This window comes from Artibeus jamaicensis, unplaced genomic scaffold (assembly GCF_021234435.1).
Source record: "Artibeus jamaicensis isolate MK-2021 breed Jamaican fruit bat unplaced genomic scaffold, CSHL_Jam_final scaffold_1019, whole genome shotgun sequence".
In the NCBI taxonomy this organism is placed as follows: Eukaryota; Metazoa; Chordata; class Mammalia; order Chiroptera; family Phyllostomidae; genus Artibeus; species Artibeus jamaicensis.
The window spans coordinates 2,854,501-2,870,630 of record NW_026522025.1 but is presented as its reverse complement, the minus strand read 5'-3'; the positions used below and the strand labels follow the sequence as shown (position 1 = coordinate 2,870,630).

General features: G+C 38.0%; 1 protein-coding gene across 4 annotated transcripts in view; it reads left to right on the top strand.

Moving 5' to 3' along the window:
* NRDC (nardilysin convertase) overlaps positions 1–16,130 on the top strand; it is a 68,600-nt gene that overhangs the window by 37,316 nt on the left and 15,154 nt on the right. For all 4 annotated transcript variants that reach the window (XM_037148759.2, XM_037148760.2, XM_037148758.2 and 1 more), the window contains 9 exons: positions 945–1,022; positions 2,152–2,272; positions 2,351–2,409; positions 2,671–2,725; positions 11,116–11,220; positions 13,288–13,411; positions 13,945–14,031; positions 14,635–14,754; positions 16,019–16,070. In XM_037148759.2, coding sequence (XP_037004654.2) covers positions 945–1,022; positions 2,152–2,272; positions 2,351–2,409; positions 2,671–2,725; positions 11,116–11,220; positions 13,288–13,411; positions 13,945–14,031; positions 14,635–14,754; positions 16,019–16,070 — 801 coding nt within the window. The remainder of the gene's footprint in view (positions 1–944; positions 1,023–2,151; positions 2,273–2,350; positions 2,410–2,670; positions 2,726–11,115; positions 11,221–13,287; positions 13,412–13,944; positions 14,032–14,634; positions 14,755–16,018; positions 16,071–16,130) is intronic.

Genomic DNA, 16,130 nt, shown 5'->3' with positions numbered 1-16,130 from the left:
TTAGCTTTGTTCAGATGCAAGTATCATGTAATCAGCTGGGTTCATTCTTTAACTGATGGGCTCCCCTGCATCAGTCTTATTGTAGATGTAATTCAGATTCAGACTTTAAACAATGTTGTGTGGGTTTTGGAGATTGCTTAACATAGTTGAAGTCATAATATTATATCTTGACTTCTAAAAGTTTACTGATAATAGTTCTGTGCCGTAATCTTAAAATTTAAGAATGTTTAGATTTCCTAACCCAATATATTTTTCTATATTTTGTTTTGGTAGGAATATATTTCTGAAATTATAGTAGAATCCAGTGGGAAAAGACAATATGATAACATATATACAACTACTCAGACTATTAGTGTATTATTATATAATAAAACATTTTTGTACCTGTTACTGCATTTTCATGAAAATCCCATGAGTAAGTAGTTAGGTAAGTGAAGAGGGAAAAAAATATAGAGAGGCTAAGATTTTTGCTCAAGAGTATTTACTCAAAGGAAAAGCTAAAACTGTAACTTAGATTTTCTGACCCTTAAAGCAACACATTTCCATTTACCATAGTCTGATGGAATAGGCTTTTACAGATACAGAATGATTTATATTGTATTAGGTTCTAAAATGATAAAGAATCTGTATTATTTCCATTTTGAGTAAAAGAAAATGAATGATTTTTACCAAAAAGAGAAGTTTGGTGTCTGAAAGGAAAAGTAGAAGTCTTAAATTTTGGAGTGATTATACTCATTCAGAGATTTCAGATGAAGTTAAATTTTACCATGTGTTCTGTCTTTATCTTCCTACTATCAAATTAATTATAATTTTACGTTTAGTGGAATTCATGTGAGAATAAGTTTATAATCATATTCTCAAATATCATATTCACAGAAATATGGTTTTCTTGTGTTTTAATACCTTACTTTTTAAAATTTCTGACCTCAGCATTTTTTTAAAAGGGTGAAGCCACTTCATTATATCTCTTGGCTGGTTGGACATGAAGGCAAAGGCAGCATTCTTTCTTACCTTAGAAAAAAGCAAGTATTCAACTAATGAATTGTAGCCATCTCTGAAAAACAATAAATAATAAGTGTTATGTAAGCCACTCTTTTCTCTTTTTGCTTTATCTGCCAGGAGCTTAGAATCAAATCTAATGCTTAATTACAGTTACTTTAATAACCTAGATTATTTTAATGGCGGTATTATATGTGTGTATTTTCTCAGAAGCTCCCTTTTAGCCCATGTTGGAAGTAGTTGTACACAGAATTTTAAAAATCATAAGCTAATAGATTCCAGAGTTACATAAAAGGTTAGCTCTAACCAAGAATTTAGATTTGAATATTAGCTATTTAAATGCTGAGGATCTCTAAGCTTTTACAACCGAAAAGGTAGACTAAGGAGAATTTCCTTGGTCAGATGAATCATAATACCTAAGTATGTGGAACTGTGAACAGTATATGCAGTCATGTTAACAGAATGATTCCTCATGCATTTAGGCATTCGTTTAAGTTGTCTAGCCAAGTGATAGAAATAGAGCGTTAGCATCAGGACTAATACATTAAAGTCATTCTTTGTTTGATTTTTTCTATACACTAATTCAAGAATGGAAAGCAAGGTAGATAAATAATTAAAATAAGTACTTTAAAACATTGGTGTGTACTAGAACATTCAAAAAAAGCTGGGAAGGCAAGGTAGTAACTAGGTAATAAAGAGTAATGTTATTAGGTACTTATATGCCTTACACAATAGATGTGAAATGCTTTGAGATGTGTATAACCTTTCTACCTTGCTGAATTTTATTAAAATTTCCATCTCTATTCTGGCTTTCTCTTTATTTTAGGTTTTTAACATTTTGCTGTTCAATAAAATTAGTATGGCTTTATAAAACTTAATATTTTACTATTTGTAATATATTAGTGTTTCTAGTAAACAAATACATATGGCTACTTCTTCTGGTGATTCCTCAATGTGCTACAATTCCTTGTGAGACCTTTGTGCTTTTAAAGTTTTATTGAAAGCTCTTAAACTTACTATTGGAAAGCATTTTTGCATCAAAAGCTGAATTTCCCAAATTTTACATAGAAATCCTACCTATTTTGTTAATTTGATGTATTCGTTGACTGTTAATTCCATATATTGATTGGATAAATTTTTTTCTAACTGTAGATGCTGGGCTCTTGCATTATTTGGTGGAAATGGTGAGACAGGATTTGAGCAAAATTCTACTTACTCAGTATTCAGCATTTCTATTACATTGACTGATGAGGGTTATGAACATTTCTATGAGGTAAGTAATTAAAATGGAGCATTTTTAATATATAGATATCACTTTGTACAAAAATATAACCAGATGTTTTGTCCTTAGGTGGCTCATACTGTTTTCCAGTATTTAAAAATGCTGCAGACTCTAGGCCCAGACAAAAGGTAATACATACTTATTAGAATCAGGCCAGAAGTCAGTCCTAGTATGTTTTAGCATTTAGGCTGCCAGTAGACAATGTTCTAGTCCTGCTTTGATCATTTGTCAGGCATTCGCTGCTTATTTTTCTTTACTGGCTCCATATTCTTATTCTCTACATGTAAATAGTCAGTCTGTTTATTTTTATGCTTCTTTTCTCTTACTGATTGATGATTTGAATGAAAATTTTAAATATGTCTCCTAATTATAATTTTCTTCTTTCACAGAATTTTTGAAGAGATTCAAAAAATTGAGGACAATGAGTTTCATTACCAAGAACAGGTACTGGAAGTCAAATTCTTTTTGAATGTTTTCTGTGAAAACTGGTGTGGACATTGTTCCTCTTTTATTTAATTATTTATTTTTTTAGAGAGAGAGGGAGGGAGGGAGAAAGAGAGGGAGAGAAACATTGATGTGTGGTAAAGAAAGCTGTGGCACCTAGCGCACAAGGCAGCAGCTGACAAAACCCAGACGTGCAAGATGGCAGCAGGTGGACCCCAGGTGTGGGGTGGCAACGGGCAGACCCAGCAAAACCGTGATTGTGAAGTGGGGCACGATGTGCAAGATGGCTGGCTGACCGTGCAGTCCCTCATTCTCTCTCAGATAAACCAGGTGAAACTGGGGAGCAAGACAGATTGCACAACTCAGGGTCCCGGAGCAGGGAAATAAAGCCTCAAAACACCAATTGAAAATACCTGTGGGGGTTGAAGTGCCGGGAGAGACTCCCAGCCTCACAGGAGAGATTGTTGGAGAGACTCACAGGGTCCTAGAATGTACACAAGCCCACCCACACAGGAATCAGCATCAGAAAGGCCCAGTTTGCTTGGGGGAAGCATTGAAAGGGACTGAAGTCCAGCAGAGAGGGGAGCAAGTACTATTGTTCCCTCTTGGAACCCGCCCCCACATACAGCATCACGACCCAGCAACTGGGTTGCCCTACCCCAGTGAATATCTAAGGCTCTGCCCCTCATACATAACAGAAGACCAGATCAAAGCTCCACAGAAAATACAACTAAGCAATGAAGAGAAATCCAACCTATTGGATGCACAGTTCAAAGCACTGGTGATCAGGATGCTCACAGAATTGGTTGAATTGGGTCGCAAATTAGATGAAAAAATGAAGGCTACACTAAGTGAAATGAAAGAAAAAGCACAGGGAACCAATAGTGATGGGAAGAAAATTGGGACTCAAATCAATGGAGTGGACCAGAAGGAAGAAAGAAACAACCAAACAGAAAAGAATGAAGAAACAAGAATTCAAAAAAATGAGGAGAGGCTTAGGAACCTCCAGTTCATCTTTAAATGTTCCAACATCCAAATTTTAGGGGTACCAGAAGGGGAAGAAGAAGAGCAACAAGTGGAAGAGTTATTTGAACAAATAACAAAGGAGAACTTCCCCAATCTGGCAAAGGAAATAGACTTCCAGGAATTCCAGGAAGCTCAGAGAGTCTCAAAGAAGTTGGACCCAAGGAGGAACACACCAAGGCACATCATAATTACATTACCCAAGATGAAAATGAAGTTGAGAATCCTAGAAGCAGCAAGAGATAAGGAGACAGTCATCTACAAAGGAGTTCCCATCAGACTGTCAGCTGATTTCTCAAAAGAGACCTTACAGGCAAGAAGGGGCTGGAAAGAAGTATTCCAAATCATGAAAGGCAAGGACCTACATCCAAGATTGCTCTATCCAGCAAAGCTTTCATTTAGAATGGAAGTGCAGATAAAGTGCTTCTCAAATAAGGTCAAGTTCAAGGAGTTCATCATCACCAAGCCCTTAGTGTATGAAATGTTAAAGGGACTTATCTAAGAAAAAGAAGATAAAAAATATGAACAGGGAAAGGACAGCAAACTCACCATTATTAACAACCACACCTAAAACAAAAACAAACTAAGCAAACGACTAGAACAGGAACAGAATCACAGAAATAGAGATCACATGGAGGGTTAGCAACAGGAGAGTGGGAGGAGGGGGGGGGAAGGTACAGAGAATAAGTAGCATAGATTGTAGGTAGAAAATAGATAGGGGGGAGGGCAAGAATAGTGTGGGAAATGTTTAAGCTAAAGAACTTAAGACACATGGACATTCACTAAAGGGGGAATGTGGGTGGGAGAGGGTGTTCAGGATAGAGGGGAATGAAGGGGGGAAATGGGACAACTATAATAGCATAATCAATAAAATCTGTTTTTGTTTTTTTTTTATTTTTTTTATTAATTAAATTTATTTATTTTTTTGAATTGATTATGCTGTTACAGTTGTTCTATTCCCCCCTCCATTTCCCTCCACCCTGCCCCCCCACCCCCACCATTACCCCCCCTTTAGTTTATGTCCATGTGTCTCAAGTCCTTTAGGTTCTATATTTCCCAAACTATTCTTGCCCCCCCCATCTATTTTCTATCTACTGTCTATGCTACCTGTTTTCTGTACCTTCTCCCCCCCCTCTCCTCCTCCCATTCCCCTGTTGCTAACCCTCCTTGAGATCTTCATTTCTGTTTCCACTCCTGCTCTAGCTGTCCTTTTAGTTTGCTTTCGTTTTAGGTGTGGTTGTTAATAACTGTGGGTTTGTTGTCCTTTCACTGTTCATGTTTCTTTATCTTCTTTTTCTTAGATAAGTCCCTTTAACATTTCATATAATAAGGGCTTGGTGATGATGAACTCCCTTGAATTTGGTCTTATCTGAGAAGCACCTTATCTGTCCTTCCGTTCTAAATGAAAGTTTTGCTGGGTAGAGCAATCTTGGTTGTAGGTTTTTAGATTTCATGACTTGGAATATTTCTTTCCAGCCCCTTCTTGCCTGTAAGGTCTCTTTTGAGAAATCTGCTGACAGCCTGATGGGGACTCCTTTGTAGGTGACTGTCCCCTTAGCTCTTGCTGCTTCCAGGATTCTTTCCTTCATTTTAATTTTGGCTAATGTAATTATAATATGCCTTGGTGTGTTTCTTCTTGAGTCCAACTTTTTTGGTACTCTCTGGGCTTCTTGGATTTCTTGGAAGTCTATTTCCCTTTGCCAGATTGGGGAAATTTTCTTTTTATTATTTGTTCAAATAGTTTTTCCACTGGTGGTTGTGTCTTTCCCCCTTCTGGTACCCCTATAATTCGGATATTGGAGCGTTTAAAGATGTCCTGGAGGTTCCTAAGACTCTCCTCATTTCTTTGAATTCTTGCTCCTTGACTCTTTTCTGCTTGTCCATTATTTGCTTTCTTCTGGACCCTTGCATTGATTTGAGTCCCAGTTTCCTTTTCATCTCTATGGGATTCCTGTGGAATTCCATTCATTTCCCTTAATTTAGCCTCCATATGTTTCTCTAATTTGTGGCTGTAATCCACCAAATCTGTGAGAAAGGTGATGACCAGTGTTTTAAACTGTGCATCTGAGAGTTTTGCTATTTCTTCGTCATTTAGATTTATCTCTGGGGCTTTGAGTTCTGCCTGTGACATTTTTGGTCTGTTCTGGCCCTTTAAGTGGGACAAGCGGCGCCTTGGAGTCCCAGGTCGCTGGGTTGTGACGCTGTATGTGGGGGTGTGGTCAGAGCGGGAAATGGCCGCCGCCGCCGCCGCTGCTGCCGCCGGGCTGGTCCAACCGCTTACTCCCTCACTCGCGCGCAGCCAGAGTGAATTCGTTGCCACCGCCTCCCCACTGTGTCGCTCCCCCGGTGGGCTGCTCGGCGGCTCACCAGGTCCAATCCTGGGTTTGGAACCCGCGTAACTGGATTCGCGCGCCGATTCCGCGCCGGTCCGACCGAGCCCTCCTTTGTAAGTCCTCACCGGACACTGGTTTCGCACCTTACCGGTCAGGCTGAAGAATTTGTTGTTAGCGGACTTCCGAAAAGTTCAGTTTTCCGTGTTCTGGTTGTGTTTTGTGATGCTAATATTTAGTTGTCCCTAAACTTGGTTGTGTGAGGAGGCAGGCACATCCAGCTAAACCTCCATCTTGGCGGAAGTCTAAAATCTGTTTTTAAAGAAACAAAAAAATGGGTATGGTTTGGATACATTCTAAGCAATGGGAAGCACATAAGGTACCCTGGAGTACTGTGAAAAAGTTAATGATCCTACATGTGTATTGGATAGGGTCCATGAAAGAAAGGTATTATATAAGGCTGAAAAGTAAGAATTTTAGAGCAGGGTTTTTTTTTAAAACCTTTTGGGTCCTGGATCCCTTTGGAAATTTGTTAAACCTGTGTATTCCTCCTCAGAATATTTTTCCCTCCAAATTTTTAACTCCAACAGCCATAGCAGTCCAGTGACCACTGGTATATTCCTCACCTGGATTCACCAATTGCTATTTTGCCATATTTTATTTTTTCTTTATCTCTTTATATATCTGTATGTGGGTATATGTATTTTTTCCTCAAAACATTTGAAATTTAATCATAGATATTATTGTACTTTATAAATTTTTAAGCATGTATCTGCTAAAAACAAATGTATTCTCTTGCAAATTCTGACTAAAATCGTCAAACTCAATTTAACATTGAAACAATACTGTTAATTGTTACACAGTTTGTAAATAGTTTTTCTAAGTACATAAAATAAAATACATTGTTTACAAAAGATATTGAAATAAAGTACTCAAAATAGTAAAATATAATCTTTTTATTAGTATATTAACTGATAAGGTCTAATGGTAGGTCTAACAATTATTACAATTTTTAGATAGCAATGAGTATGATATTTTAAGATATCTGCAACTATATCGTGATTTCTATGGTTATAGTCATAGATGCTACTAATACTGTTGTATTATGGTTTGTTGCCATATTCATAATTGAATAAAAATGAGAAATTAGAGATTAGTGAAAATAAATATGTAATTTCTTCCCAACCACATTCTTACATGACCCCCCGTCCTGAATTTGTCTACTGATATGTTACAGGAGGTGTTCATGGATCCTAGATTAAGAGCCTGTGATTTAGAACCAATTTGTAGGGTATCTTGGAACCTGCCTTTTTGGATCATTACCAAAGATGATTCCCTGAATATCTACTATAAGTAGAGAAAACTTAAGCACATGAGGACAAGATCACAAAAACTATAAGTTTCCAGTTGTTATTGATTCCTATGTAATCTGCTCTATATACTTGAAGTCACTTGAAATTGAAATGATCTTACTCTGTGAAAACAAAAAAGCTGCTATGACCTATATTGGCCTTTAGAGGCTCCTGCACACACTCCTCCCTATTAATTGATATGCATAGAACCTCGAATCCTGTCATCTACCTTATCAGGAGTGATTTTGTTCACAGTCCTTTTTGGCTCTAGTGTCAACATGTGGGCCAGAACTGTGGCAGGAGGGAGTGGGAACAAGAATTGTGGGATACAGTCATAAGTGATGCACAAATTGCTTTTGGGGGGGATCTGCTTTTTTTAAATATATTTTATTGATTATGCCATTACAGTTGTTCTATTCCCCTCCTTCCATTCCCCTCCACCCTGCACACCCCCTCCCCTACCATTCCCTCCCTTTAGTTTATGACCATGTATCTCAAGTTCTTTAGCTTCTATATCTCCCCTACTATTCTTGCCCTCCCCCTATCTATTTTCTACCTACCATCTATGCTACTTATTCTCTGTGCCTTCTCCCCCCTTCTCCTCCTCCTCCCACTCCCCTGTTGCTAACCCTCCATGTGATCTTCATTTCTATGGCTCTGCTCCTGATCTAGCTGTCCTCTTAGCTTGCTTTTGTTTTAGGTGTGGCTGTTAATAACTGTGAGTTTGCTGTCCTTTCACTGTTCATCTTTTTTATCTTCTTTTTCTTAGGTAAGTCCCTTTAACATTTCATATAATAAGGGCTTGGTGATGATGAACTCCTTGAATTTGATCTTATCTGAGAAGCACTTTATCTGCCCTTTCATTCTAAATGAAAGCTTTGCTGGATAGAGCAATCTTGGATGTAGGTCTTTGGATTTTATGACTTGGAAAACTTCTTTCCAGCGCCTTCTTGCCTGTAAGGTCTCTTTTGAGAAATCCTCTGACAGCCTGATGGGAACTCCTTTGTAGATGACTGTCCCCTTATCTCTTGCTGTTTCTAGGATTCTCTCCTTCATTTTAATCTTGGCTAATGTAATGATGATGTGCCTTGGTGTGTTCCTTCTTGGGTCCAGCTTCTTTGGGACTCTCTGAGCTTCCTGGATTTCCTAGAAGTCTATTGCTTTTGCCAGATTGAGGAAGTTCTCTTTTATTATTTGTTCAAATAAGTTTTCCACTTGCTCTTTCTCTTCCTTTTCTGGTACCCCTATAATTCGGATGTTGGAGCGTTTAAAGATGAACTGGAGTTTCCTAAGCCTCTCCTCATTTTTTTGAATTCTTGTTTCTTCATATTTTTGTTTGGTCATTTTTTTTCTTTCTTCTGGTCCCTTGATTTGCACTCCCTTGATTTGAGTCCCAGTTTTTTTTCCATCACTATTGGTTTCCTGTGCATTTCCCTTCATTTCAATTAGTTTAGCCTTCATTTGTTCCTCTAATTTGTAACTAAAATCAACCAGTTTTGTGAGCATCCTGATCACCGGTGTTTTGAACTGTGCATCTGATAGGTTGGCAATTTCTTGGGCACTTAGAGTTATCAGCTCTGTGGCTTTTGAGTTCTTCTTGAGCCATGTTTTGGTCTGTTTGTGCCTGTTACGTATGAGGAGGGGAGCCTTAGGTGTTCACCAGGGCAGGGCCACCCAGGTTGCTGAGTTGTGACACTGTATTTGGGGGCGGGGTCAAAGAGGGGCAATGGTGGTCCCTTCTGCTGCTTCCTGCCTCTGGGGCCTGTGCATCCCTTCTCACTGCTAGCCCCTTTGCTGGTTTATCTGCGTGTGAATGTGTGACCGCAGTCAGCCTGCCACCTTGCACCCTCACTGGGTCCACCTGTTGCTACCCCACACCTGGGATTCACCCACGGCTGCCTGTGCACCTGGGTTGGGGGATCTTTCCTGTCCGAAACGGTTCTGCTGCTGGCTCCATCCCTCTTACTGGTCTGGCTGAACGGTTCATTGTTGTTGGACTTCCGTATAGTTCAATTTTTTATGGTTTGGCTATGTTTTTGTTACTAAAACTTTGTTGTTTTTCAACTTGGTTTTGCGAGAAGGTACAGTGTTTCCACCTACGCCTCCATCTTGGCGGAAGTCTTGGGGATCTGCTTTTTAGCATTGGTTGAGTGAGTGATATTTTCTTTGTCTCTTCACCTCCTTCTTAAGCAAGGCATTTCAAGATTTTTGTTTACTGACATCTCGGCATTTTATAGCTCACTTCTTTCACTTTTAGCAACATTCATGAATACTTACTTTGATTCTAAAACATGAGCCCAAAACACCTTAAATGAAAACTGAATCAGCGCAAAGTCAGAACAAATTGATAAGGTCTGTGTCTGTATGAACTGCTAAACTAATTCTAGTCACTCAGCTTATTTTCGCATTTATGTATACTCTTTTTAAACAAAGTTGAAGTGTCTGCTTGTCAGACTTTTTTCTAGTCCTCATCAGTAAAGGTAAATAGGAAGGAATGCCTCTTTCAAAGTGGTCTCTTTTTAAATTTAAAAAAATTTTCAATTTTGCATAGGAACTTGGATTCAGTATGTCTTATAGGTCAACTATTTGAACTAGAGAAAAGCTGTTTAAGTGCTTTTCTGTAGGCAGAAAAACAGGAACAATATAACAGTAATGGAAGATAGTAAAAGTTTGTAGTATATGAAAAATTAGAGGATAGACAACAAGTGTTGGGGAAGATGTAGAGAAATTAGAACCTTCATACATTGCCGGTGGGGGTGTAAAATGGTGCACTTCATTGGAAAACAGTTTGGTAGTTCCTTAAAAAGTTAAACATACCCTTCACCAGTATGGCTTAGTTGGTTAGATGTTGTCCTGCAAGTTGAAATGTCACTGGTTCTATTCCCAGTTAGTGTACATTCCTGTTGCAAGTTTGGTCCCCATTGGGGTGTGTTTGAGAAGCAACCAGTCATTTCTCTTACATAACTCTGCCTGTTACTTTCTACGGTGTGACCTTGGACAAATGACCTAGACAATCTGAGTATATGTCCTCATTACAAAGTGTGGGAATGGAATCACTTGGTTCCATTTCGTTCAAGATTCTGTGCATCTGGGTACTCACATGCTTGAACTGATTGCTTTCCTCTGGAAGAGTATTTCCATTTCACAGGTTAGAGAACTGGGGTTTAAATTTGAATAATATACTGATTAATATAACTTCTTACATGAAGACTTTTATCTAATAATACATTTTGATTTTTACATTAGTTTGATTCATGGTTACAAATAGCTTTTAGATGGCTTTCAGGTGATAGTGCTGCAGTGACAAAATAATGAAGACCCTGCCTTTAGGGACCTCACAGCATTGTGGGACACTTGGCATATAAATAAGCATTTACAGTTCAGTCTTGTAATTGCTCTCATGAGGAGGCTGTGACGTAATTAGAGCCTGGTGTGTTGTAGGGCTCAGGGTGGGGGATTAGGGGGGTGTTAGGTTAAAGCTCCTTAAGCTAGTAGCTCCAGTTAATTATTTTTTGAAATTCTGACTATCAGTTTCTTTAACTACAGTTAAATTTGGTTTTATCTGTTCAGAAGCTTTTGGTTCGTTGTTTTTTGTTGTTTTGTTTTTTTAAGAGAAAAGTATCTGTGGCAAATTAAGGGTAATAATGGAGAGTTTCTAATGCGAAATAATTTTACCTCTTTACAGACAGATCCGGTTGAGTATGTGGAAAACATGTGTGAAAACATGCAGCTATACCCACTGCAGGACTTCCTCACTGGAGACCAGCTTCTTTTTGAATACAAGCCAGAAGTAAGGGAGTTTCCATTCCTAATACTTACATTTGGAGAAAGAGGAGGGTGAGAAAGCAAAGAAAAGTACTTAAGAACTGTGAGAATGGAGAAAGCTTGATTGTGTTTAGTCATGTCCTGTTTGTTTAAATAGAAAAAATACCAGTAGTTTTGTGGGTAATTTTTCATGTTTTTTGTATAAGGTTATATTTTAATAGGAGAAATCAAATCCTCTTCTTAGATACTATTCTTACCATTTTTTAAAGTGTTGAAGTGTGTACTTAAATAGTTAAAGTGATTACCAAGATCTATGTGCATCAGTTTAAAGCATATTTAGAGAGTTGTTTAGTTTACCTTTTAATTCACTTGGAGATGCTGCACAGTGGGATTTTAATCATTTTGAAAATGTAAGATTCCCTGAATTAAAAACATATGATTTACAGATAATACTACATACAAAAAAAATGTTGGTCAGGGTCTTTCCTTCACTGTTCCTGGGCAATAGTCATGTTTTTTCCCTGTAGGGTAGCAGTTCTTACCCAGGGGTGATTTTGCTCCCTAGGGGATATTTATTCCTGCAGAGACAGTTCAGTTGTCAGATTTGGGGGTGCTCCTGGATAGAAGCCAGAGATACTGCTAAATATCCTATAGTGCTGAAGGCAGCGCCCCACAACAAAGATTTATCTGGCCCAAGATATCAATAGTGCTAAGGTTGAGAAACTTTGATAAAGGGTATTCTACTATTATAGATTTTAGAGAAGGTCGGGCAAGGTAAAGGAAAAAGTAGCAACCACATGTTCTTGTCATCTCCCCAGGATGGTTGTGCCCAAGGGTCCAAGTGTTTTCTTCTGAACCACCATTTGTCATTTTTTTCCTCAAAGAAATGGTGAGAAGAAATGGCGTTTAAATGGTAGTTAGCATTTGAAACCTAACCCATAAAGTCTTGTTTTAGTCCTGTCACAGCCGAAGGATTATTGGGGTAAGCCCTACCTGGGCTCGTTTTCACTGCTGCTGAGGTGTGAGGCTGCAGTTAAGAGCACTGTAGTCTTTGGAATCATGTACAGGCTTGGTTAGAACTTCATTTTTGCCACTTCTAGCTGCGTTGTCCTGTACAGATTACATAGTCTTTGACGTGAACAAATTGTCCTTAACCTCGGATGCTGTTATTTTCTATAAAATTGGTATACCTTAGGGTTGTTTTTAGTATTAAACAAAATAACATGTTAAACATTATCTGACACATAGTAAAAACTTAGCGATGGCTATTTTTACTGCTAGTACTATTAACTATGCATGATTTGAGATGAGTACTGTTTACCCGAAGGGAGATCCAGAGAAACCCAGAATTTATTTCTAAAACAATTGTGTATTTATTCTTACATGTTTAAACTTCAGTCACCTTCCAGGTACTCTTCATTTGATGCAATACACCTAGTGAGACATTTTTTCCCACTGCTCAAAACAGTTTTTGAACTCATAAATTTTGATGCTGTTTAGTGCTTCTCCCATTTATGTTTCACCTCTTCCACATCAGCAAAATGTTTCTTTTTTTTCATCTGGGGCAACAAAAAAGTCACTTGGGGTGAAATCAAGGGTGGGGCATGGGGGTAATGCCATTTTTGGTCAAAAACCAAATACTTAGCACAGTGTGGGCAGGTGCATTCATAAGTCACCCGTCATGAAATGGGCAAATGCATTGAAAGAGACTTTAAGAAAATTTCACTGAAGCTGAACACAGCCTCTCACAATGTCAGCTGGTGTGCTGATACAGATGGGTTCCTGAAACACGCACCTAACAGGAGAAGCCTGTTCTATAAGAAGATAATTATCTTCCAGAAGATAATCCCATTTTTTTGTGTGTCCCCCCCTTATATAGCATTATCAAGAAACATTTTAAACAACTGATAGACCAATGAACTTTTGTAAATTAGGGTGTTTATGGACTATAGACATTTTCATTCATGTCAAGATGCTAGGATCTTGGGGTGTCGAACATAATGTGGTTCTGTCTTTTTAACAGATCTATAGGTTAAGGTTGTTATTGTTGTTTATGTGTCTCTTCCCCCACCCCACCTCCATCCCTTATTAGGTCATTGCTGAAGCCCTTAATCAGCTAGTTCCTCAAAAAGCGAATCTTGTCCTACTGTCTGGTGCTAATGAGGGAAAATGTGACCTCAAGGAGAAATGGTTTGGGACTCAGTATAGTATGGAAGGTAAAATGTTTTTAATAATTGTCCTACATAATTTAGCTATATGTGACTCACCTGGGAATTTTTATTCCTTAATAATGTGTCTGATGGTTCTTATAGGGGGAAAAGTATATATATTTTCAGATTACCTTCAAATGAAAATTATTTATACTTCTTTGCTATGACTTTATTTATATTTACTAGCTAGTGAAAAAATCCTGTTGTCTTGATAGTTTAGGAGCAGTTTTGACTATGTTTTAGAAAAGTACATCTCAAACTTCTTCAGTGCACGTATGTTACACCTAGAGAGCTTATTAAAATACAGATTCTGATTCAGTAGCTCTTGGGAAGGGCCTGAGACTCTGTAATTCTACAAGCTAAGCTCCCAGAGACCGCATTTTGAGTCTCAAGATTCTAGAATGCCTGGATATATCACTTACAGGTTTCTGAAGAAAGGAGAATTGATTTGTGAAGTCTAGTTGTTGACTGGTTTGTTATTGAGAGAATTCTGAACATTGCATTTTTGATTGGAACAGTTTATTTTTCCACCTCTGCAGATGTTGAAAACTCTTGGGCTGAACTTTGGAAGAGTAATTTCGAATTAAATCCAGATCTTCATCTTCCAGCTGAAAACAAGTACATAGGTCAGTGAAATAGCAATCATTGTAGATAATCCACCCATGTTCTAATAAAAGAAATAGCACCTATATAGAACATTATGTTTTACAAAGAACCATTTGCCCAGTAACATTCCGGGATGGGCATCACTGTTTTCTTACTTTTTTCAATGAGAAAACTGAGTCTCAAAAAGGTAAAGCAACTTGTCGAAGACTCTCAGTTAGTGAGTGGAGGAAACAAGATGTAAATATAGATCTTGGGACTCTCTGAAGCATTTGTTTTTGTTGTGTGCCCTAGCTGATCCTTTCATTCAGTCTATGTTGGAATTGCCATTGTCTTTTCTGGTTGTTTTAGTATTTTTCAAACTATAGATTGCAGCCCATTAGTGGATTGTGAAATCAGTGTATTGGGCTGTGATGTCAGCGTAATGAATTGTGAAAGCATTAAAAAATCAGTTAGAATTTAAAATAACAAAATGCTTAATTGCGTGAAGAAAGGGTACTACTAGTTCAAGAACTTTTGTTCCAGGTTTCACAAAGAAAAGTTACTTAGATTTTTGAAGCCAAGAATAGATTGCTGGGAATCCTGTTAACCTACTTGAATGAGTTATTACTCTTTTCTTCTGTTAGCCACGGACTTCACGTTGAAGGCTTTTGATAGTCCGGAGACAGAATACCCTGTTAAAATTGTGAACACTCCACAAGGTTGCCTGTGGTATAAGAAAGACAACAAATTTAAAATCCCCAAAGGTAAAATGTTTCCCTCCTTAAAAGCAGTGAAATAAGTGTTATAAATTTTTCTTCACATTGTAGCAAAGAACTTTTTTCCTGTGTCTGTCATCTGCCTCCCTTTCGCCTGCCTCTTCCATTTACAGACCTTTCTTAGGCTCACCTCGCAGACCCATGCTGCGCCCTCGTGCCACCACAGAAACCCTGTAGACACTACAGACTCTCAGAATAAAATTCAAGCCTAAAATGAAATTGTTTTCAGATATTTTCCTTTCAGTTTAATGAAAGCAGAGCCAGGTATTTGGCCATCTTAGGGAATAGGTGGTACTTTTGAACATTTTTTTTGAAAAGAGGTAGAGGCCCTGCCATGTAGCTCAGTTGGTTAGAACATTGTCCCAACATGCCAAGGTTATAGGGTCTGATCCCTGCTCAGGGCACAGACAAGAAGCAACAATGAATGTGTAAATAAGTGGAACATCAGTGTTTCTCTCTCTAAAAAATCAATCAGTAAAACACTTTTTAAAATGGAGGTAGAATAAGAGTGCACTAAAAGAAATTATTCTTAGATACCAGAGCCTCATCCAGTGTTACAAGTGTGAAGTATTCTCCATATATCTCCCTCTACATTCTGTTTTTCAGTATAGAAGAAGCATAGTATACAGTTAAACACTCTTAAATCCTTCAACTTAGTAGCCCAAACTATGTTGCGCTTTTTTCTGTTCCTGTGCATTGTACAGGAACCTACTGAAGCAACATGCAATCAGGCTGAGTGCTCTTGGTGGCCATTTAATCCATAGTGCTAACCTAAACTAACTATACTGTAGCTCTGGGGAATTCTTGAGTTTATTGGGAAGATGTTGTCTCAGTGTTTTTTGAGTAGGTTATAACAGTTTCTAAAAATGTTATCATCTATTCATCTCCCTTGGAAAGGCTGTGCTGTAACTTTCTGTGAGCATTGGGATTGTCCCCTGACTGTTACTGACATGCATCTGTAAACACTTTCCCTGGCTAAAGCTGTTGGTAAATATGAGTATTTGCAGGCTTCTCTGTGTATCTGTCTGTATCTCTGATCTTTCTATAGAGTAAAGTGTGCCTTCTGGTCATTATTTGGAATGGTAAATACTACTTTTTAAAGACCCTTAGGATAAAAATGTAATGAAAATTTAAGGTTTAATAGCTTACTTCAGAATTTTAAAGAAGTATGTATGATATTGGGGAAAAATAGATGTATAGACTATTGAGGCCTCTGGCCTTTATTTTCTTTCTATGATCTTTTTTCTTTCAGCGTATATACGTTTCCACCTGATCTCACCTTTGATACAGAAGTCTGCGGCAAAGTAAGGAATTGTCCTCTTTTCCAGAAAAAAATCATTATTGAAAACGTTTTTGTTTCATTC